Source organism: Gymnoscopelus braueri (assembly GCF_963280865.1).
Source record: "Gymnoscopelus braueri genome assembly, chromosome: 12".
Lineage (NCBI taxonomy): Eukaryota > Metazoa > Chordata > Actinopteri > Myctophiformes > Myctophidae > Gymnoscopelus > Gymnoscopelus braueri.
The window spans coordinates 50,674,651-50,698,092 of NC_137614.1; the positions used below are offsets into that span (position 1 = coordinate 50,674,651).

At 40.6% G+C, this 23,442-nt stretch overlaps 2 protein-coding genes across 4 annotated transcripts in view; one reads left to right on the top strand and one right to left on the bottom strand.

Moving 5' to 3' along the window:
* The window catches only part of gripap1 (GRIP1 associated protein 1), a 77,655-nt gene that overhangs the window by 35,882 nt on the left and 18,331 nt on the right, over window positions 1-23,442 (bottom strand). The window contains exons 7-16 of one of the 3 annotated variants that reach the window (XM_080443455.1): window positions 18,560-18,732; window positions 16,714-16,753; window positions 10,452-10,522; window positions 9,318-9,365; window positions 7,247-7,278; window positions 7,029-7,076; window positions 6,735-6,834; window positions 4,432-4,509; window positions 3,321-3,413; window positions 8-142 (exon numbers count right to left, since the gene is read on the bottom strand). In XM_080443455.1, coding sequence (XP_080299581.1) covers window positions 8-142; window positions 3,321-3,413; window positions 4,432-4,509; window positions 6,735-6,834; window positions 7,029-7,076; window positions 7,247-7,278; window positions 9,318-9,365; window positions 10,452-10,522; window positions 16,714-16,753; window positions 18,560-18,732 — 818 coding nt within the window. Of the gene's footprint in view, window positions 1-7; window positions 143-3,320; window positions 3,414-4,431; window positions 4,510-6,734; window positions 6,835-7,028; window positions 7,077-7,246; window positions 7,279-9,317; window positions 9,366-10,451; window positions 10,625-16,713; window positions 16,754-18,559; window positions 18,733-23,442 lie in introns of all 3 variants that reach the window. The other 2 variants (XM_080443453.1, XM_080443454.1) reach the window with 2 other exon arrangements.
* LOC308097412 (zinc-binding protein A33-like) lies at window positions 20,885-22,324 on the top strand (the record flags this gene model as incomplete). Its single annotated transcript, XM_080445172.1, has 1 exon — window positions 20,885-22,324. One exon carries the CDS (start codon window positions 20,885-20,887, stop codon window positions 22,322-22,324), a length of 1,440 nt encoding a protein of 479 aa, XP_080301298.1.

Sequence of the window (23,442 nt, forward strand, 5' to 3'; positions counted from 1 at the left end):
TGTGTACCTGTAGCTGTGAGTTGAGGTCATCTCTCTGAGCCAACAGACTCTCCTGCTCCGTTCGTCTCTGTTGGAGTTCTAATGACAGAGAGGCCTGCTGCTCCCTCAACAGGTTCAACTCCTGAGTCTTCACTGTCTGGATCTACGCGCACACACACACACACACACACACACACACACACACCCCCAACACACAATCAACAAACACTGTCCACAGTGCTCACACTGTTGGATGATAGTTTGGTGATGACAGTACATGATGTTGGGGTGGTTAAACAAGACGATGGATGAGAATGGATGACAGTATTTAGGCGAGACAGTGCATATAGAATAGATGACAATATAATGCACCGTTAGCCTGACATTGGCCAGACTGATAACGTGGATTCACTCTCACTTTCCTCCCCGGTATCAGTCTGGACTTGGGCCCATAGGGAGCGAGTATGAGAAATCAGAAAATGATCGGGCCAATCAGTGACCGCGTTTCAACTGCTGTCCGTACAACAGTGAAAAGCATCAAAATCATTTTCTGATTTCTCATACTCGCTCCCTATGGGCCCAAGTCCAGACTGATACCGGGGAGGAACGTGAGAGTGAATCCACGTTATCAGTCTGGCCAATGCCAGGCTAGGCTCATGGTTGTAGTAACAATTTAACGCCGGGTTGTAAATGATCGGGTTGGAGTTGGCAGCTCAAAGGGCGTTCTCTGTGGACACGCCCTCTCTGGCACCGTGTCCGCAGAAACTGTCCACAGAGCTGCCGGTGCCTTTCCGCCGTGCATTCCTATGGTAAAGACTCGCTGCACGGAGCGCTCCGTCCTCTTCCCAGCACTTGGCAACCAACGTTTATTTTTTTTGGCGGAGCACCCTGGGCACCTCGAGCAGAAACTACTTCCAACCTTTTCGGGAGAAGAGCGCCAGCGGCCGCCGCAAATCAATGTCACTTTCCTATAGAGCCAATGTCACTAAAAGAGCTCCGTCACTCAAAAAGATGCGTTCTGAGGACACGGCCCCTGAGTGAGGCGGTGCATATAGAACAGATGGCAGTTAGAGAAGTGATGCAGTGCATACACTATAAGGATAAGGATAATTCCTTTTAACAGGACGTTCATGAAAGTCCTTGCGGGCTTGTTTCCAATGAGGGCCTGTGAGCAATTAGGGGTTAAGAGTCTTGCTCAGGGACAAATTTCATTTCATCGACACATATGCTGGCGTGGCCTGGAATCGTACCTGGGGCAACCAGGGCCTCTGGCTCCCTAGGCGGGCTCACTAACCACTCAGCTATGGCCGCCCATAGCTGAGTATAGACTGCTAGATGACACTGATAGAGGGCTTACACAATAGACGACACTGATGCAGTGCTTATTAGAATCTATGACAGTGTAAGTGATGCATGCATGCATATTAGGGCTGGTAACATTCCTCAGGAATGATATTCGAATATTGGTCTTAAAAATTGGCAGATATTTGAATATCATTATTATAATTATAAAAATATATATTAAAAAAAAAAACATATATATATATATATATATATTATTTTTTTAATTTATTATTATGTTTATTTGACAGGGACAATACAAAAAAACAATGTATCAAGTGCTCGGATCCAATAAAACATATTTTGTTTGTTTTTATAACTTGATACATTGTTTTTTGTATTGTCCCTCTAAAATAAACATAAAATCAAATTAATCGAATATAAATTTTCATTCATTTCAATTTACCAGCCCTAATGCGTATGCATTGGTAGAGAGCAGCAGAGCCAAAACAGTAAAGTGACAGCAAGCAGTAGAGAGTAGATGAGTTTGGATGTTTAATGAAAGGTGACACAGACAACACTTATGGTACTAATGTAAACCTTGGTCATGACTTCTGACTTTTAATCCACTTAAACCCATTAAGACCAGGAACGCATCCTGTGTCATTTTTAGATAGAGCTTGTAGATCTGCTTTTTTTTTTTTAATCGTGAAAATGTGTGCACATTTTTTAAAGCGAACATTTGTAACTCAAATCTTTGATTCTGGGGGCCCCTGGAACTAAATGTTTTGAGATGAGGGTCCGTGGCCAAATACTTACACATTTTGGGGTCCTTGACATGAAAAAGTTTGAGAACCACTGATAATAGTTTTTCAGAAAAATTAGGACATTTGTTGAGACATTTGACAGTTACATGTTTGCTTAAAAAAATATATATATATATATATATATTCAAAGATTTACACACATTTTCAAGATATAAAAAAAAAGCAGTTCTACAAGCTGCCGCGCTATGAGCTTGTATATCTGCTATTTTTTAATAGCCAAAGAAATCTAAAAATGACACAGATGCGTTCCCGGTCTTAATGGGTTAAAACATGTCGTTAGTGTTGTATGTGCAGAACAGTCAAGAGTTCTTCTGATGTGGTGAGGTTAGTGAAAGGTTCTAGATGGAGAACATTCAACAGGTTGCTTGGGCTCCGATGTGGTGAGTTCTAGTGGTTCCACATCTCTCATGTACACTCCATATAACCAACAAGGTTCAAGGCTTTCTTTAGGGTTCTCCGAGCAGCTATACAAGTCAAGAGAAGCCGGTCTATGTTTGAGGTTCTATAAAGATGAGTTTTCTGGGTTCTAGAGCACACAAGCTTTGGTTTATCGATCTAAAATTAGGGTTCTAGGTAAGGGTTTTAGGCAGCGTTCGGGATATTATTACCTGTTCTAGGGCGATCAGATTGGTCCTTAGAACATCGTTCTCCTGCAGATTGGGTTCCATAATAAGTTCCATATTGAGTTACTAATAAATATACATCTTCTACGTTAGGGTTCTAGATATGGGGTTACCCGTTCCGATGCTATGCTGCTATCTAAGGGTTCTAGATAATGGTTATAGGTATGGGGTTACCTGTACTAGTGCTGTTAGATAGGGTTCTACATAAAAGTTCTATATGGTGTTACCTGTTCTAGTGCTGCTATGTTAGGGTTCTAGATGAGGGTTCTAGGTATGGTGTTACCTGTTCTAGTGCTGCTATGTTAGGGTTCTGGATAATGGTTCTAGGTATGATGCTGTTACTTGCTACGTTAGGCTTCTAAATAAGAGTTCTAGATATGGTGTTACCGCTTCTAGTGCTGCTTTGTTGGGTTCTAGTTGAGGGTTCTAGTTATGGTGTTACTTGTACTAGTGCTGCTATGTTAGGGTTCCAGATGGGGGTTCTAGGTATGGTGTTACTTGTACTAGTGCTGCTATGTTAGGGTTCCAGATAAGGGTTCTAGGTATGGTGTTACTTGTACTAGTGCTGCTATGTTAGGGTTCCAGATGAGGGTTCTAGGTATGGTGTTACCTGTTCTAGAGCTGCTAGGTTTGTCCTTAAAGCATCGTTCTCTTGCAGGATGTTGTCCACCTGTTCCTGACTCACTGCACTCTGATTGGCTACCTGCAGTGTCATCACCACAGGTAGGACACAGAGAGACAGACACACAGAGAGACAGACACACAGAGAGACAAGACACACAGAGAGAGATAGACACGTAGGCAATGAAAGACATTAAGGGATTAAGAGATTAAGAGAAAGAAAGAAAGAAGCACAAAGTTGCCAAATATTAAAAGGAAATGTAAAACAGGAGGGGAAAATAGAGGTAAAAACAGCAAACAGGATAGAAATAGAAAACAAAGAGACTATAGGAGAAAGCATCAGGTTTCGGATATTAACAGATATGTGTTTGTCAACACCTCTCTCTCTCTCTCTCTCTCTCTCTCTCTCTCTCTCTCTCTCTCTCTCTCTCTCTCTCTCTCTCTCTCTCTCTCTCTCTCTCTCTCTCTCTCTCTCTCTCTCTCTCTCTCTCTCTCTCTCTCTCTCTCTCTCTCTCTCTCTCTCTCTCTCTCTCTCTCTCTCTCTCTCTCTCTCTCTCTCTCTCTCTCTCTCTCTCTCTCTCTCTCTCTCTCTCTCTCTCTCTCTCTCTCTCTCTCTCTCTCTCTCTCTCTGTATTGATTCTGTACCTCTCCATTGCCTCTCTTCCAGGCCTGCCTCTTCACTCCAGTCTTCACTCATCCCACTATCCACTCCTCTCTTTTCTCTCCATCATAATCTATCCATCCATCCGTCCATCCATCTCTCCTTCACTTTTCTCCCCGTCTATCATTTAACTAATTTAACTCCTCCCCTCTCAACCCTCCATCCTCTTCTCTCCTGACTGACAGCTCCTCTCTCTCTCTATACGTCCTCTTCCACATAAATGATTCTCTCTCTCCCTCTAATCCCCTTTTCCTCATTAACAGATAATTAACCTGTCCCGCTCTCTGACATCACATCAAAATCCATCCGTCTTCAATTAAAACTACACTTTTGATAACAACTTCCTGCACTAATATGAGCCTGTGTTACCTGGTCCGTGTGAGTGTGAGTGTGAGTGTGAGTGTGTGTGTGTGTGTGTGTGTGTGTGTGTGTGTGTCACCTGTTCTCTCAGAGTGTGCAGTTCCAGTTCATGTTCCGTGTGTTTGCTCTGTATCTGTTCCTTCAGTTCAGCTACAGTCTGAGCAATGAAAACAATAACACAACAAGACATTACTTTGTCTTACTGAATAAATGATCTGCTAGTAAAAATGACTCATGTTCTGAGTCCAAAGCCTCTTTATCTTTCTAACATCTCAAAATGATTGTCTATACTACCTACCAACCCCTAGAGAATACTGGAGGGAGCTAATGACATCAAACCGTTTTAACCAAGCTTACACCGCCACACGTTGCGTTGACGCATCACTGCCACGTTTCACCGTTTAGCGCTCCTTAAGCAGCCGCTGCTTCTACATTTCGGCGTCTTCTTTCACTTTCTCCTGGGTGCAACCCCCCCCCCTCAAGGTTGGTGACCTGTGCTTCAGCACTTAAAACCCTTCCGTTAACCCATTAAGACCTGGAACGCATCTGTGTAATTTTTTGATTTGAGCTAAAAAGCATTATTTTACTCTATTCAAAAATAGCAGATATACAAGCTCATAGCGCAGCACCGAGTGCCGTGCTATGAGCTTGTAGATCTGCTATTTTTGAAAAAAAATGTGTGCAAATAGGGGGCACGGTGGCGCTGTCGCCTCACAGCTAGAAGGTCCTGGGTTTGATTCCCGCCGGGGACGCTGTGGGAGCGTCTTCTCCTCCGCGTCATCAGCGCCCATACCCTAGGTGGCGTTGGTGAAAGGGCCTACTCTGTGTGGAGTTTGCATGTTCTCCCCGTGTCTCCTAGGGTAGTTAATACCCTCACAAAAACATGCAGTAATCCTGGTCACTATACCGCCTCCCCCATGACAGCCGGGGCGCCTGATGGAGAAATGGGGAAAGGAACTGGTTGGAATAACGTGTTCCTTCCACGCGCTACGTCTAACCAGGGAAACTCCCTCCTGTCAGGTGACATGAAGGTCAGTTGGCTCTCATGCATTGAAGGAAGCATGAGCTCAGCCCTGGCCTCCCTAGGCTGTGGGGGGACTGGTGTAGCGCCCAGGATCACTTAAGAAATTGGCACCGGGTGAAAAAAATGGGTTACAAAAATCGCGGGGAAAAAAAGTAAAAAAAAAAAAAGCAAAAAATGTGTGCAAATCTTTGAATATATATATTTTTAAAGCGAACATTTTTAACTCAAATCTTTACTTCTGGGGGGTCCCTGGAACAACATATTTTGATGGGGGTCCGTGGCCAAAAACATAATTTTGGGGGTCCTTGACATGAAAAAGTTTGAGCACCACTGATATAAAAACATACGTTTTTAAGAATACTGTTGAGATTTAGGAGACATGTAGAATCGGCTTCAGGTCTTAATGGGTTAATCCTGCACTGGGTCTGGCCCCGCTCGGTTGTGATTGGTGCCCCCGAAGTTGTGGGGCACCAATCAGGGTCCAGTATGCAAATGTAGGGCGGGTTTATCACCAGAGGCCCCTTGGAAATGCAGGTTCCACACAGAGAGTCCAGGCCATATATCTACACAGTGATATTAGTGTGGTCATGCCAGGCTACAACGTATGGGGTTTAAGTGGTTAACCACATGAACCCTAGCGTCCCTATTCTGGGGCAGAATCCCCGGCGAAAATAGCCGATCTACAAGCGTGGCTATTTTTAGAGAAGAGACTCCGGGTTGAGGGAAATGCTATGCTATGTAGAGTATATATACGTGTAGCGTTTAAGTGGTTAAAGTGTGATGTAAATAATGTATGAGCTCAATGTTTAAATCCTCTATAGACCGAGCAGTCTGGTCCAGACATGTGACTGTGTGTCAGGAGTTGACATCGGGTGACATCAGATGTTAAAAATTGCTCCGAACACACTACAGCTGACAACCAGCTGATGGCGCTGTTCTGCGCCCGTGCGTTGAGAGGAAATTAATGACCTACCACAGGACCCCGGACCCCACTTTGAGAGACAACGTCCTACCACACTAGGAGAATACATGAATGAGAACATAATAATTATTATTATTACTTGTAAAAAGGTGACAGACTCTGTAATGAATGCAGATCTACAAGCAAATGGAACCGAATGGACCCATAGGGGTCCAATCGGTTCCATTTGTACACGTTCAGAGATACAGACCCATAAAAAGCCTCGTCATGTTTATGAGGTCCATCCTGATTGGATGTCATGTTCAGAATGTCCAACACCTCATTGGCTGCCATGTTAATTAGTTTTTTTGCTGTCGTGCAAATTAGGTCTAAGCTGATTGGTTTTCGGGTTAATTAGGTCCAGTTTGATTGACCTGTCATGTGAATTAGGTCTAACCTGATTGGCTGTCATGAGGTCACTCTGTAGTTTCTGGATGCGAATATGTAGAGACTTCAACTCCTCCTCTTTCCTCTGGTTTATCTCGTCTATCTTAGTCCTGCAGACAGACAGACAGACAGACAGACAGACAGACAGACAGACAGACAGACAGACAGACAGACAGACTATGTTAATAACATAATAGCAATTACAAAATGATGACTTGATGTAAAATAACTCAAATTACTTTAACTCCACTAACATTATGAAATATAATCAGAAGAACGGCATTATAAATGATAGATTATTGACCTGCTGTCATTGTAGAGAGCCTCCTTCTCTCCCTGGAGACGAAGAAAACTGAAGAACAGAGCATAATTTCAAAACATAGCATCTAATAGAATAATTCACATTTAAAAATGTTATCTTTTAGCATCAGAGACCATGGACAGGAAGTGAACATCTGCTTTATGTTTATCATGCTACTAACCAATCACATTATGTTTGTCTGTCATGTCACAGGTACTCACCTTTCCTGCTTTCTCTTCAGTTTATCTGACAGCTAGAGGACACACACACACACACACACACACACACACACACACACACACACACACACACACACACACACACACACACACACACACACACACACACACACACACACACACACACACACACACACACACACACACACACACACACACACACACACACACACACACACACACACACACACACACAGCCATTGTTAGAAGGGTATAGCATCATATAGTAGTTATATCTTCGCTGTCGGGCACCTCGATGCCGATGCGGTACGCTGGTAGATCGTCGATGTTTGTGCGCCGCTGACATTCAACGAAATATGAAGTACAAAATAGGGCATTTATTCATGAAAATATATATACTATGATTTATATAAAAAGATGAAATATGGAGATACAAGGTTTCTGTCCAACAGCGAGTATATACTTTAGTCTAACCTTTCCTCATCGAGTCATTTTAGTCTAGTCTAATGCAAGGTGCTTCCTAATGCTACAGCAGTTGCCTTAAAATGTGGTGTGTTATTCTTTTGTTAAAATAACAATTGAAAAGCTCTGTATTCTGATAGTAATCATTTTCAGAGACTGAGTGGTTGTTCAGTAATCATTTCTAGAGACTGGGGTCGTCCCTCCAGCACTTTAGTTAAATGGAAAATGCTTTTTCATGTCAGGATTTTATCCAAATAACTCAGGATAAAACAGGATACAGGATAAACATGTGAAAATAGAAGTGATAACACAAAGAAACTGGAGCACCTGAAAATGTATTTTTTGTTTATTAAAGAACTGGAGAGACAGGTAGACTCCTGTTACTGAACAAACACTATACTATATCAATGCTTACTATCAGAATATAGGGCTTTAACATTTTAAGAAAAAAAAACTATCACTTACCCTACCTTTACGCCCTATTCAAACATTTTTAACAATTTTATGTTTGGATAGGGCTTAAAGGGTTAAATACAATTTTGTTCAGTTTATGGGTTTTATATTTACTCATTTCCTTGTTCATTGTATAATTTAAGTGAAATGCTCTTTTCATATACTGAAGTTTAATATACTTACCTTTTCATCTATCAAAAAGTTGTATGTGTTTATTTGTATTTATTTGTTTGCTTGTAAGTTAAAGTGAAAAAGGGGCATCAAGTCCAGATCCCTGGGGGACCCCGGTAAATGAAATATGTACGGTTTGAGTGATTAACTTAATATATTGATAGATTTGTTTTCCAAAGATGCTTTCTGACATGAGACAGTGGGAAGATCCTTATTGTAAGCAGTGTTGATTTTGACAGCAAACTTTGATTTAGTCTTTTGAATAAAATTCCATTTATCATATTTTAGTCATCATATTTAGTTGACTAAATATCATAAGATTATAGTCGACTAAATCTACAGTTTATTCGGTCGACTAAAATCTATTTTGGCGGTGCCTTGATGGCGTAGTAATGGCTGATTTTACACTTGGTTGCATGCTGAAAATAGCCGAATAGCGCAACACCCGAGCGCAACCAAACATAAAATGACTTGTCTTTTAGTTCTACTGCTACTGGATCTCTTCTCCACTAGATCCCTCACTAACATTTTAGTCTAGTCTTTATTTGCTGACGAAATTGTCAATATATTTAGTCTTAGTTTTAGTCATCCTAGCTTAGTTTTTATTTAGTTTTCATTTAGCTTTCGTCAGTGAAAAAAGGTAGTCGACCAACATTTTGTCATAATTTTAGTCGACGAAATCAACACTGCCTTCAAGTCTTCAGTTTTCACAAAAACCTGTTTATTTCTATAAGCTGTAGTTATGAAAACAGTGGGTCAACTAAGCAAGTAATACAATGATGCCCCTTGATGACGCAATGACGCTACTTGCATTGACCTGCATTCATTTCATCATAATCTTTGTATGAAAGGGAAAAATTAAAAGACTAACATGTTCAATGACGTGACCTGCATTCGTTTGGTCACATTTTTTGTATGAAACGGAAAAATTAAAAGGGCAACATGTTCAATGACGTGAACCTGCGTTCATTTGGTCACATTGTTAATAAAAGCATATTTTTTTTACCTTCGTCACTTCCTCCTGGAGTTTACTGATCTCTGTCTGTTTGGAAGTCTGGAGAACACGAGAGAGCAGTGAGATAGACATTTAAACTGTGTGTGTGTGTGTGTGTGTGTGTGTGTGTGTGTGTGTGTGTGTGTGTGTGTGTGTGTGTGTGTGTGTGTGTGTGTGTGTGTGTGTGTGTGTGTGTGTGTGTGTGTGTGTGTGCGTGTGCGTGCGTGTGTGTGTGCTCACCTGCATGTTGTGCTAACCTCTGAGTTGTGTAACTGTGTGTCTGTGTGTGCGTGCATGCATGTTCCTGTCCCTGAAATTGGTGGACAGATGTTGGACATTAACCAGTTTAATTGGTTAGAAAATGTCATAAGTGTTTAACAAAGTGAGGGTACGGGTTAAGGTGAGGCATGTACAGTCTGTTAGAGAGTGTGTGTGTGTGTGTGTGTGTGTGTGTGTGTGTGTGTGTGTGTGTGTGTGTGTGTGTGTGTGTGTGTGTGTGTGTGTGTGTGTGTGTGTGTGTGTGTGTGGACACACACACACACACACACACACACACACATGGGGACATTGTTCAGGCTAATAAAGCTTTTTAGAGCTAAGATTATTACATTTACAAAATCAATAGATTCAGGTTGGGTTAGGGTTAGGATCAGGCATTGAAGGGTTAGTTTTATAGGTGTTACGGTTATGGTTAGGTTTAATTTAGGGTTAGGTTTAGGAGTTAGGGTTAAAAATGGCAGAAAGTAAATGGTAAAAATGTCATTTCTAACAAAACAATCCTAACTATTAATCTATTTGGAGACTGGTGCATGTAAAAAAAAATATATATATATATATTATACACACACACACACACACACACACACACACACACACACATATAGTGGAAATGTTCAAAAAGTGAAACTTTCATATTTTCTAGATTCATGACGAAGTGAAATATTTTAAGCCTTTTTGTATTTTTATTTGCGATTATGGTAAAAACCTTTTTTTTTTTTACATGCACCTGTATACAAACCTGTGTGTGTGCTTGCGCGTGTTAACATGCGTGCGTGCGTGTGCGTGTGCGTGTGCGTGTGTGTGTGTGTGTGCGCGCGAATGCATGCGTGCGTGCGTTTGTGTTGGCGCGTGCGTGCACATCCTCACCTCCATGCTGTGTAGCTGTTCGCGGAGCAGCCTCTTCTCCTCCTGCTCTGTGGTCAGTGACATCTCCAGCTCTGGCCCAAAGCAGTGATTTAGTGGAGTACAGAATGCAGCCGACCAGCCTAGTGCTTCCTGCTTAGCTACAATCTTCTCTACAACGCGCTCCCTTGACCGGCCTAAAGGGGGCGCCGCACACAGCAGGGGGGCAGGGGGGGGTGGGGGGGGGGGCATTCCATTAGGCCACACACACAGTACAAGAGATGGTGACTTTTGTTGTTTTTTGGGGTTATAGATTCTGGAACAGTTTGGTGTTCTGAGTTTGCCGTCCCCGATTGAAGAGATCATTTGGGTTTTTAACAATTGTTAAACTGAAAGGTTAAATGTTTCTGATGTATTCATTTAAAAGTGGTGTAAGTGATACTTTTTTTGTGTTAAAATAAGTGTTAAATAGCTCTTCTGATTGTAATCATTGCTTTAGAGTGTTTGATCAGTAACGTCTCTCAGCTCTTTGCAGAAAATACATGTTCAGGTCAGGATGCCAATTTTGTGAAGTTAGGAGTAGGGCATTAACAGAATAGTCGAATATTCGAATATTCGACTATCAAACCACTATTCGATTATTTTTAGATTTTTTGTTTTTTAGTGGCTTTTCTACAGCAGACACGCAGCTGTAAGCTCTGGTGTGACGTCAACTGGCATTCCTTGAGTCGAGTCATCAATGCCATTGAATTTTTTTTTATTATTATTTTTTTTTTAATCAAATCGATTAATCGAATATTCGAATACTTATAGGTCGAATAATTCGAATGCTAAAAATCACTATTCGTGAATGCCCTAGTTAGGAGAGAGAACTCACATTGGAAGTGATGACACAAAAACAAAAATGATCAGATAAAAAAGGAACTGGAAAACAAGCTGATAAATGATTATTTGGGGGGGGGGGGGGGGGTTCTCTCTCCTGACTGGATGACATTTTGTAACCCACCTGAAAATGTATTTTCTGTTTCACAACAACAAATACTCTATAGCAATTATTACAATCAATATAGAGCTTTACCTTTTTAACAAAAAAAAATATTTGTTTTAAAAAATTAAAAAATTAAATGAAAATCACTTACAGCTTTGAGGTCAGCAGTAACAGACAGCTTGTAGGGTGTGTGTGCCCTGAGCCAGCTAGCTGCCCTATGCTTACTGCAGTTAGAAGCAGGCTGGGGATCAGCGCTTATACGTCATCAAACTAACCAGTTTACACATAAATGGTATCCAATCTTATTTCTGTTCAGATCCATGAATATGAGGATGAATCTGTATGTTAAACTATGATGAAACAAATTACACTGCAGCAGCAGGTTAGGATCCATTCACCAAAGCATTAAAGGGATATTTCACTTTAAAAAAAACTTTTGGTCATTTTATCGTCTACTCAGGCCTTTGTGAGCCCCCAAGACAGTTTTTAAGTTGCTCGATTCAGTATTTAGATATTTGATATTCATTTTATCAGACACGCCCCCTTCCTATACAAACCCATTGTAACTTCAAACTCCACTTTAACCATGTTAGATTCATCAAAAACACCCGTCCTTTGTTCTGGTGACTCATAGCGCCCCCCTAATACGCGAGGGGGCCGTGTTTTTTCAATTACTTTTTTCATTTATTTTTAATATTTTTTTGGGAAAATGGAAAAAATTAAATACAATAAAAAAATCAAATAAAATAAATGAGAAAATTAATCGGAAAAACACGGCCCCCTCACGCATTAGGAGGGCAGTATGAGTCACCAGGACCAAGGACGGGTGTTTTCGATGAATCTAACATGGTTAAAATGGAGTTTGAAGTTACAACGGGTTTGTATAGGAAGAGGGCGTGTCTGATAAAATGAATATCAAATATCTAAATACTGAATCGAGCAACTTAAAAACTGTCTGGGGGGCTCACAAAGGTCTGAGTAGATGATAAAATGTTTTTTTTAAAGTGAAATATCCCTTTAAGATCAACATTTTGAGGAAATACAGCAATGCTCTACTGACAAATTGCATACAGGTGCATCTATAATGTATGGAATATGAATAGGTAAGGAATATGACATAAATGAATGCAAGAAAAGATCAATTCATTAAAATAAAATTACATTATTATTGGGATTAAAGGAATTAATTCATTACAGGTGGACTTTTGATATATTTTAAGATACCGGATTTTAGATTTTTATGAGCTGTATGCCATAATGATCAAGATTCACTTTCTGAATTACATTACGGAGGGGGGAAAACACTTTATTCCACTATGTATATGTGAGCTGCCATATTAAAAATAAAAGAACCTTCGACTATAAAACATTAAGGTTCGAATGAAAAAAATAATGAAAAAAAGTCATAATAAAAAAGTAAAAAAAAAAATAATCTGCCGCGCACGTAAACTTAAACGGTGGCTGGTCTTGCGAGATCACAGAGCCGTCAGTCAGAGGCAGAAGGGAAAGTCTCCCCTCAAGGCTTTACTTAATCGTACGACGGTGCCGCGTGCAAACGCGAGCCGATCTACAAGTGCACAATGCGTCGTTGATTCAACACGTTGTGGGCTTGTAGATTAGCTGTGTCTGCCACACGACACCGTCATACAGCGAAGAATACATCAGCTGCTTCGCTGCCTGCCTGCCTGTCACACAGACGTCACACTGACCGCAGCGCAGACACACACAGTTGCCTTGGAGTCGGGAGGCTTTTGACTTGCAGTTGCTCGGTATTAGAAAGCACACAAGTTTACTCACACAATGTTAACAGGTCAAGCTGAAACGGGCGATTCATTTGGTAGTGAAGGCAGTTTACAACGAGACTTGACCACCGAAAATGCGATGTAAAAACTATGCATGGATTCTTGTCCCTCACGGTAAAACTCCCTCCGTGTCACATTTCTCTTGTAGCCTACCTTAACTCTTTCAGTGCCAAGAGTATTTTCATAAAGTACTCCCCCAGTGCCAGCAATTTGCGGTTTTTTTAATTTTGTAATTTTGTAATTTTTCATTCAAATAAATGATCTGATTGGGTGTTTAAACCCATAATACAGTTCTACCAGTAGAGAGCAACAAATCGACACATTGATGACCTCGCTGGCTCACTCACCCCCTCCCAAACAGGCTCACGTCACATCCGGTCATAACCGGATGTTGACATTTTCGACAATCGTTGATCGGGCTAAATTACGATGCGATACACGACTACGATGACTGATCGTCACCCAGACCAAAGAGAGTAGACGTGGACCTCTCCGTTCGCTTTTTATACCGTGTGAAAAACCGTGACTTTCCCTATTCTGGCCGAAAATGACCGCGGGAAAAAAATGAGAACCGGAAACGGAATCTGCGTCATGAAACCGGAACCCAATGAGTCTGAAGGAGTCAGGAAGCGAAAGTGATGATGAAAAATAAACAGTATAGCTACACAGTCAAAAGTAAAAACTCGGGATTTCTCGTGCTGGCACGGAGGGTACTCGGGAAAAACTCGGGATATCTCGGGGCGTGGCACTGAGAGAGTTAATTTGGAAACAAATACATTGGTTTGATTATAATTTCCTGTTTCATGTCGAGGTAAAGATTATTCCAAATTCCATCACAGCACAATTGGAGCGATGCAAGATGCAAGATTTCTCAGCACCAACCGTGGCCGGCGGAGAAAGAAATAGACTTTGGCTGTGTTTTCATTACGTTTTACTGCATACAATATTTTATATTAAAAATAATACACATTCGACATTCGATAGGTTCGAATGAAAAAAACCCCGAAATAATACACATTCGACGTTCCGATAGGTTCGAATGAATCAAACCCACGTGGGTTTTTAACTGATTGACTGCCAATCGCGTAGATCTACGCAAACCTATTTAAAGCCGCCACGTGCCAGTCGCGTAGATCTACGTGAACGTAAAAAAAAATATATATATATATATATTTTTTTTTTTACTCAAAGACCAAGGAGATATGATTTTTCGAAGATCTAGACTCCTATCCACTTCCTTGTTAACTTAAAAATTCTGTATCTCGGCTCCTGAGTACTTTTTTTTTTCAATGAAAAATCTCTGGCACTGGCCAGAAATAGCCAGAAATACTTCTGGCAGTTAATGGGTTGATTATTTTTGGCGAATTCTGGCAGCCCTAATATATATATATATTTTTTTAGATGCACCTATAATTCATAATGAAAGTTTTTCCTTATGCTTTATCATATGACCCATCATGTGAATTTGATCCCAAGCTGATGTGTAAGCCTACAACAGGGTGTAAAATAAACCCATGAACTGTGTCTGGTAGGTTAGTCTACTGCAGTGGTTCTCAAAGTGGGGTCCCGGGACCCCCAGGGGTCCTTGGGGGTATTATGATATAGTTAGTAACCAAATGGACCCTTACAGGTCTCCATTTGTTACTTGTTATGGGGGTCTGCAGCCTAGTGCATACCATAACCACTGATCTACTGTACTGTAGGGGTAACCAGACATTCAATCTTCTTGTCTATTCTATAAACCTAGTTGGTTTGTATAAGTGAACATGTTGATGGTGTGGACAGGGTCTTCTGTCCTCAGCCAAGCAGACAGATCCCTCAAAACGTAGGTAAAATACTGCTGAACGCTACAATAATCTGGACCACATTTAGTTCAACAGACAGGAACTACAGTTAGTTAATGTTATAATGTTTACACATTGGCTGCCAAAGACGCATATCTGCGTTCTATTTAATTTCTCGCCTGGCTGCCAAAGACGCAGATCTGCGTTCTATTAAAAAAAAAAAAAAAAAAAAAAAAAGATTTTTTTTTTTCTTTTTTTTTTTTTCGTTTTTTTCTTATTTTTAGACCCAAAGACCAAGGAGATATGATATATCAAAGATTTAAACTCCTATCCACTTCATTGTTAATTTAAAACTTAAAAAATCTGTATCTTGGCTCCTGAGAAAAAAAATTTTCAATGAAAAATCGCTGGCAGTCTACAGCTAAAAATCTGAAATAATTCTGGCAGGAAATGAGTTAATAACATGAACCCTAGCCTTCCTACTCTAGGCATGTCATAATAGAGCACCGAAGTCTGACGTCACTGCCAGTGGAGGGCCAGTAGAGGAACGCTGTTCCAGGGTTCGTGGCTTTATTTTTTGTGTTGAAATCCCCATTTGGGAATCTTAGATCACGTCATATAAGAACTGTGTTCCAAACATAAACACACTACCCTGGCGTTTCTGTCAGAGGGGTGGCTCTGCATCGTTTATGATATTCATTCATATTTGATACAGCCTGTTTCTGGTGAAAATGGAATTAATTCTGCCTTAAAAGTCTTAAGAACTACTACTTCCGGGTCTGACATCACTGTCGTCACAACAGCCGCGTTCATGGGAAATGTAGTCTTTGGGTTGTTTGACTCGTTTCTAGTGTTTATATTGTGTTACTCTTTGGGTAATGTGTAATGTGTACTTTTACACCTTCAGTCGATGCTTCATATCCATATGAGTAAAAACGCCAGGGTGGTGTGTTTATTTTTGGAACACAGTTCTTATATGAAGCGATCTAAGATTCCCCAATGAGGATATCAATACAAAAAGTAAAGCCATGAACCTGCGGAATGCGCCCTCTACTGGCAGTGACGTCAGGACTTCGGTAATCTATAGGTGAACATAGGTAAAAAAAAAAAAAATAGGCAAACAGTCGCTATATATTTTCGAAAATTTCAGATCTACAAGCTCACAACACATAGCAAAGTTACGCTTGTCACTTGTGGATGTACTGCAGTGGTTCTCAACCTTTTCGGGATCAAGGCCCACTTGAAAATCTCAAAAGAGCCCACCCATCTGATGGTTGGGCGGTGTGCATTTTCAGAGCACTTTTATTTTAGTACGGTAGATGTACCATTTGTTTCCTAAATGCAGTCCAGATGCTGCTGCAGTGTGCTGAAGCCTCTGTTAGCCAGCCTAGCAAGAAGCAAGCATGTAGCGCTGTGCTTGTTTTTCCAGCATTAAACTGGGCCTTGAGAATGACTGCTGGTTGTCATTCTAGCTGTGCAGTTTACACGTAGCACACCAGGTGAAGGAAGGCAATGAACTAACTACTGTACTACTACAGTATATAAAAGGAGTAGTCAGAGAGTAAAGACCCAGTTAACTAACTGGTAGAATACTAGATTAGCAGTAGGCCGAGGGTAGAGGACCAGTTAAGTTAATTAGGCAAATATAAAATAAGCCACAGTCTGAGTAGAGACCAGTAGAATAGAAACATATTTGTGGTGAGCGTACTCACCACTGAGTTGGTTAGATTTCTGCTCCACGTTCGCCTCAGCCTGGAAAACACACAAACATTTACAATTTAAGAGCAGGGGTCTTTTCAGGCCAAGGACCCCCTAGCTAAGAGAGAGAGATGAAGCAGGGACCCCCACTACATAATGAATACAATTGTGTCACAGATTAAACTTTTTCATACATTTCATAAATAGATAGATAGATAGATAGCGTCATAGACTTATTTGACAGCACTATCTATCACCAGTGTTGTGTGTCCCGTTAACTCTTTGACTGCCAGAGTATTTTCATAATGTACTCACCCAGTGCCAAGCAATTTTCAAGCGATTTTTGTGTTTATAGTAGTTTTAAAGTTGTCATAAAAGTTTAGATCCATATTTATCGATCGATTCACTGTGTGTTTCCGGAGCAGGAGTCTCTGACTATTGCTCCAGATGCAAAACATTGCATCCGGAGCTAGTGTCCCCTTCGCTACAGGCCGTTGGAAACACGCGTCTCCTCGGAAAAATGGACAAAAAAAAAATATACATACAGGCGAAAGAAAAAAAAACTACACACATGGAGTCGTCGGGAACGGAATGACGTTATATCAATTATTTCCGTATCCGTTTGTGCTACAGTTTTACTGCTCCCTTCGGATTCAAGATTAGGCCGTGATCTTCTCTAAAATAACAATAATTACAAACGCGCGTCTAACGCGTCGACGGCCAAGTGGACAAAGTAGCAATTGACTCGATAACGCGTCGACGGCAGTCAAAGAGTTAATGTGTTTAACCACTTAAGCCCTCAATATTTAATCAACTTGACCTTTGGCTCTGTACTTAGTCTGCTCTTTTTTCCCCTCTACACAAATATGTTTGCCGAATGTTCCCCCCAGAATAGGAATGCTAGGATTGACCAAAAAAAAGAACCCTTGAAGACCCACGATTCAGAGTGTGTGAAGACGTTTTGTTCTGTTGAGAACAAGAGCCACCGTTTAACCCATTCAATACGGGAACGCATCTGTGTCACTTTAGATGTCTTTGGCTATTAAAAAAATAGCAGATCTACAAGCTCATACTTACAAGCTTGTAGATCTGCTATTTTAGAAAAATCGTGAAACATTTGTAACTCAAATCATTGCTTTGGGGGGGGGGGGGTCCCTGGAACAAAATATTTTGAGATGGGGGTCCACGACCAATTTTGGGGGTCCTTGACATGAAAACGTTTTTTTTATTTAGAAGAGATTTGTCAAATGTTTGACAAATGAACATTTGACAAATGACAAATGTTCGGTTTAAAAAAACATATTCAAAGATTTGCACACATTTTCCAAGATTTAAAAAAAAAATTGCAGATCTACAAGCTCATAGTGCGGCACTCGGTGCCGCACTATGAGCTTGTAGATCTGCCATTTTTGAATAGCCAAAGAAATCTAATGTGACACCAATGCGTTCCCGGTCTTAACCCATTGATACCTGGAACGCATCTGTGTCACTTTAGATTTCTTTGGCTATTCAAAAATAGCAGATATACAAGCTCATAGCGCGGCACCGAGTGCCGCGCTATGAGCTTGTAGATCTGCTATTTTTGAAAAATCGAGGAAAAAAAAATTGGGTTTTTCTTTCAAAATTTTTTTTAGGATTTAGAAGACATTTCTAGAATCTTCTCAGGTCTTAATGGGTTAATGGGTTAAGCTCACAAGACTCTCGGCGAACTCCGAGAAAAGAAACTCAGAGAAAAGAAACTGGAGACCCAATACACAGAAAGATGTGGAAACACTGTTGTATGTATGTGATCTCTGTGACATGCACATTGAGACCACTAAGGGGCAGCAGAGTGTTTCTATAGTGACTTCTCTTCCTCACCTGTTCAGCTCTTTCATCGCGCCCCTCGGCGGCTGACTCCGCCCCTCCGGCTGTGACGTCAGAGACTCCGTTGGTGCTGGTTGGTCCGTCGGTCTCCGTGGCGCCGGCGCCCTGGTTGTCCTGGGCGACCGTGTGTCTCTGCACTAGTTCCTGGTCATAGCGCTCCTGCAGGGCTGGAGGACAATTATCGGGATATCAATCAATCATAGATTTATTGGCCGACTAGAAATGACAGATTCTGGATATGGTGAGTGAATGTAAGGGTCTGTGTCCACTAGGGATGGGCAATATTATCGATATCACGATATATCGCGATATTTTATTTCGCGATACTGTATCGCTGTATCGCGAAAAAAAAAAAAAAAAAAACCTTTTTTTTTATATATATCGCAATATATTGCAATATATCACAATATATCGCAATATATCGCAATATATCCCAATATCGTGATACGACCCAAGTATCGTGATGCGTATCGCAATATAATCGTATCGTGATACGTATCGTATCGTGAGATTGTTGCCAATACCCATCCCTACTCCACTGTCCACAGAGAACGCCTTTTGGACGCTGAGGAGTGCTTTGGGTATCATGTCCATAGCTCTCGCACACAGCGTGATGCCTGCACTGTTCCAACCGATCAACCATTGAGGTGCTCACGGCTCAAACATCCTGTCATCTGCGTTATCAGTACAAATAGCTCAGCTCATACATGGGCAACTGGCGGCCCGGGGGCCACATGCGGCCCCCACCTTCACTCAATGCGGCCCACAGGTTAATATCGGATTAGTGATATATTATTGATTTCAGCTGTTATGATTCCAAACATGCAAACATGACCCGCTTTAATTACTTCAGTCTATATTAGTAGCTTAATGACTAGTATTAAAATTCTATTGTCTTTTTTATGTCCAATGTATTTGTATTTAAGTTCATAAAGTATAACTAAATGCATTTGAATTGAAATTAAATAAAAATTTTACTTTTCAGGATTCCAATTCTAAAATAGCATAAAAGAACTCTACCAAAACTAATCCAATAATTTTTTTTTTTTAAATAGCAGATCTACAAGCTCAAAACGCGTCACGCTGCGACACGTTTTGAGCTTGTAGATCGGCTATTTTTGCTATTTTACTTACTTTTGTGTGACAGAATGGCGAAAAAAGTTAAAATACGGTGTAATGTGTCCCTCTGGAGTGAGTGTGGAAATATAGTGGCCCTCTACATCAACAAAGTTGCATCACCCCTGTTATATACAGTACATACAGAGTTCAATTGCTGGGAAACTTGCACTTATACACACACACACTCCCAGTAGGCCATGGAAGAATCTACAGTAAAACCCAAAAATGTCAAATCAGCATTTTTTCCCTCTGGATTCCTTGGATCATGACACTACTCCTCATAGAGGCCCTGGCTAGCTCTGGTCCATAGTGCTAGGAGTTCTCCATTTAATCAGGGAACGCATCTGTGTCACTTCAAGATTTCTTTGGCTATTCAAAAATAGCTACAAGCTCATAGCGCAGCACCGAGTGCTGCGCTATGAGCTTGTAGATCTGCTATTTTAGAAAAATCTTGAAAATGTGTGCAAATCTTTGAATATATATTTTCTACAAAATGTCTTCTAAAAAATCCTAACAGTTTTTTGAAAAAACTTGTGTTGCTATAATATCAGTGGTTCTCAAACGTTTTCATGTCAAGGACCCCCAAAATGATTTGTATTTTCCCCCGGCCCCCCATGTCAAAATATTTTGTTCCAGGGACCCCCAGAAATACAGATTTGAGTTACAAATGTTTGCTTTAAAAAAATATATATACAAAGATTAGCAAACATTTTCATGATTTTTTAAAAAGTAGCAGATCTAAAAGCTATGAGCTTCTTCTGCTATTTGCTATTTTTGAATAGCTAAAGAAATCTAAAATGACAGAGATAGGTTCCCGGATTGAAAGGGTTAATGCTATTCGACTCTTCAGGCATTTTTTTTCTATTCCGCCAGTAGCGCAGTCTCTCAACTTTAGTAAAACCTTGAACCTTGAACCTGTCCAGAGCAATCTTATCTTTTATTGTTTATCATCATCCTATTAAATATTAACCAACTTCACCCTACTCACAGTGTATAGTTTCACACTTTGCACTCTGACTGCCACTCTATCCCGGTGATACTTCAAGTTCGCTCTTTTCGGTTTTTGGATTGTATCTTTGAAAGAAAAGCATTTGTTTCCTACTGAACAATACAGAAGTTGAAGGATTATCAGCGGTACGTTGAAGTGGAATGTGAATCGGTGAGTCTTGCTATCTAAAGATACTTTGCAATCCAACGGAGATGGCAGAGAAACTCGCTCTGGTTGACAGTTTCCTGAGTTGCCACGTCTGTTCTGAGACTTTTAGAAATCCTGTGACTCTAATCTGCAATCACAGCTTCTGTTGTGAATGTTTGATAAACTTCTGGGATCAAGCTAAAAACAAGAACTGTCCCATTTGCAAGAGAAAAAATTCAAAGGATGTAATTATTAACTTTACACTGAAGGCATTAGCTGACTCTTACGCTGAAAGACTGAAAACTGCGTCAGCTGAGGAGGAAGTCAAGGTGTTGAGTTGTGAACATCCAGAGGAGCATCAACTGTTCTGTGAGGAAGAACAGAGAGCTGTGTGTCGTATCTGTGACTCCTCTCACTACCCTGGTCACAAGCTGGTTCCTATAGAACAAGCAGTCAACAACCTGAAGGACCAACTGAAGTCTGACCTCAGGACTCTAAAGGACAAGAGGACCAAATACAAACACTGTAAAACTAGGTATAATAATGAAGTGGTTCCACACAACAAGAAGCAGGTTTTGGCCACAGAGAAGCAGATCAGAGCAGAGTTTAAAAAGCTCCACCAGATCCTGACAGAGGAAGAGGAGGCCAGACTGGCAGCTCTGAGGGAGGAAGAGGAGAAGAAGGAGAAGACTGTCAGCAGAGAGATGGAGATCATCCAGGAGCGGATCTCCTCTCTCTCAGACAGCATCTCTGCTGTAGAACAAGAGCTGCAGAAACACAATGTGTCATTTCTCAGCAGTTATAAACACACTCAGACCTGCGCCAGAGTCCAGTGTACACTGTCAGATCCACAGCTGGACTCAGGAGCTCTGATAGACGTGGCCAAACACCTGGGAAACCTGAGCTTCACAGTCTGGGAGAAGATGAAGGAGAGGGTCAAGTTCACTCCTGTTATTCTGGACCCAAACACAGCATCCAAGTCCCTCTGTCTGTCTGAAGACCTGACCAGTGTGAGACGTGCAGACACAATGCAGCAGCTTCCTGACAACCCAGAGAGGTTCAGAGGTGTTGCCATGGTTCTGGGTTCAGAGGGTTTCAGTTCAGGAAAACACAGCTGGGAGGTGGAGGTTGGAGACCATCCTCACTGGATTATAGGTTTGGCTAAAGAATATGTTTACAGGAAGGGAAAGACATATGTCACATCAGAATATGGATTCTGGTGTTTAAATCAGGAGAATGGTGTCTATACTAATGGGTATGGTAAAACCATCCCACTGCAGATGAATCCTGAGAGGATCAGAGTTCAGCTGGACTATAAAGGGGGGGAGGTGTCCTTCTACGACCCTGCAGACCCTAAAGACATGACTCTCATCTACACTCATAAAGACACTTTCACTGACAAACTCTACCCATTTTTATCTGTTGGACAGGCTGGTGATGCTGAAACCATTGATATCAAAATCTGTCAAGTACCAGAGAAATACTCAAGTCTTCTACTTGAGTAAAAGTACAAATACCACAATGTTGGAATACTCGGTTAGTAAAAGTCCTGCACTCAAAAGCTTACTTAAGTGAAAGTACAAAACTATAAGGATGAAAATGTACTTAAAGCAGCAAAAGTAAAAGTAATCATTATGCTTAGATATGAGTTTCACAATATTAAATATAACTTTATTTGTATTGAACAGTATTGTTCATTGTCGGTTCATTGTTTATGTCAAATGAAATGTAAAAGAGTCCTGTATGTCCATATGGGCGGGGCTTCCTAGGAAGGACGACACTTAAAGGGATATTTCACTTTCAAATAAAATAAATATTAAAAATAAATATTTTTTAAAAATGAAAAAAGTTATGGCAAAATCACGGCCCCCTCACACATTGGTAGGACACTCTAATGCGTGAGGGGGCCGTGATTTTTCCATAATTTTTTTCATTTATTTTTTATATATGTTTTGAATGTTTATTTTATTTGAAAGTGAAATATCCCTTTAAATAATAAAATAAAAATAATAATGTACAGCAATTATTGACGCTTTAATCACTAATCACATCTACTAGCTCATTGCGTCGCGTTTTGAGCTTGTAGATCAGTTATTGTTGCTATTCATCGCATGATGAAGTATATAAGGCTTAAGCTGTTAACCCATTAAGACCTGAGGCGATTCTTTAAAAAAATCTAAATCCTAACAGTTTAAAAAAGATTTTTCAAAAATAGCAGATCTACAAGCTCGTAGCGCGGGCACTCGGTGCCGCGCTATGAGCTTGTAGATCTGCTATTTTTGAATAGCCAAAGACATCTAAAGTTGCACAGATGCGTTCCAGGTATCAATGGGTTAATGTGTAGTTAATGATAAAGGAGGGTCTTATTTTAAATACTATATATACTGTGACCCCTCTCAATCTGCAAAGTTATGTGTTACTTCTTACCTTTAATGATGTTATATTAACACTGAAACATGTCATTCATCTATCATTGTCATCATTAGTTCTCATTGGAACACTGGCTTTAGTGTGGAGACTTTTATTTGAAATAAAGTTTTAATCATGTAAATATTGTATTCTATTCTTCTGTACTGTGTATATATATACTTGTGAGGTCACATTTTACTTCATCATACTAACT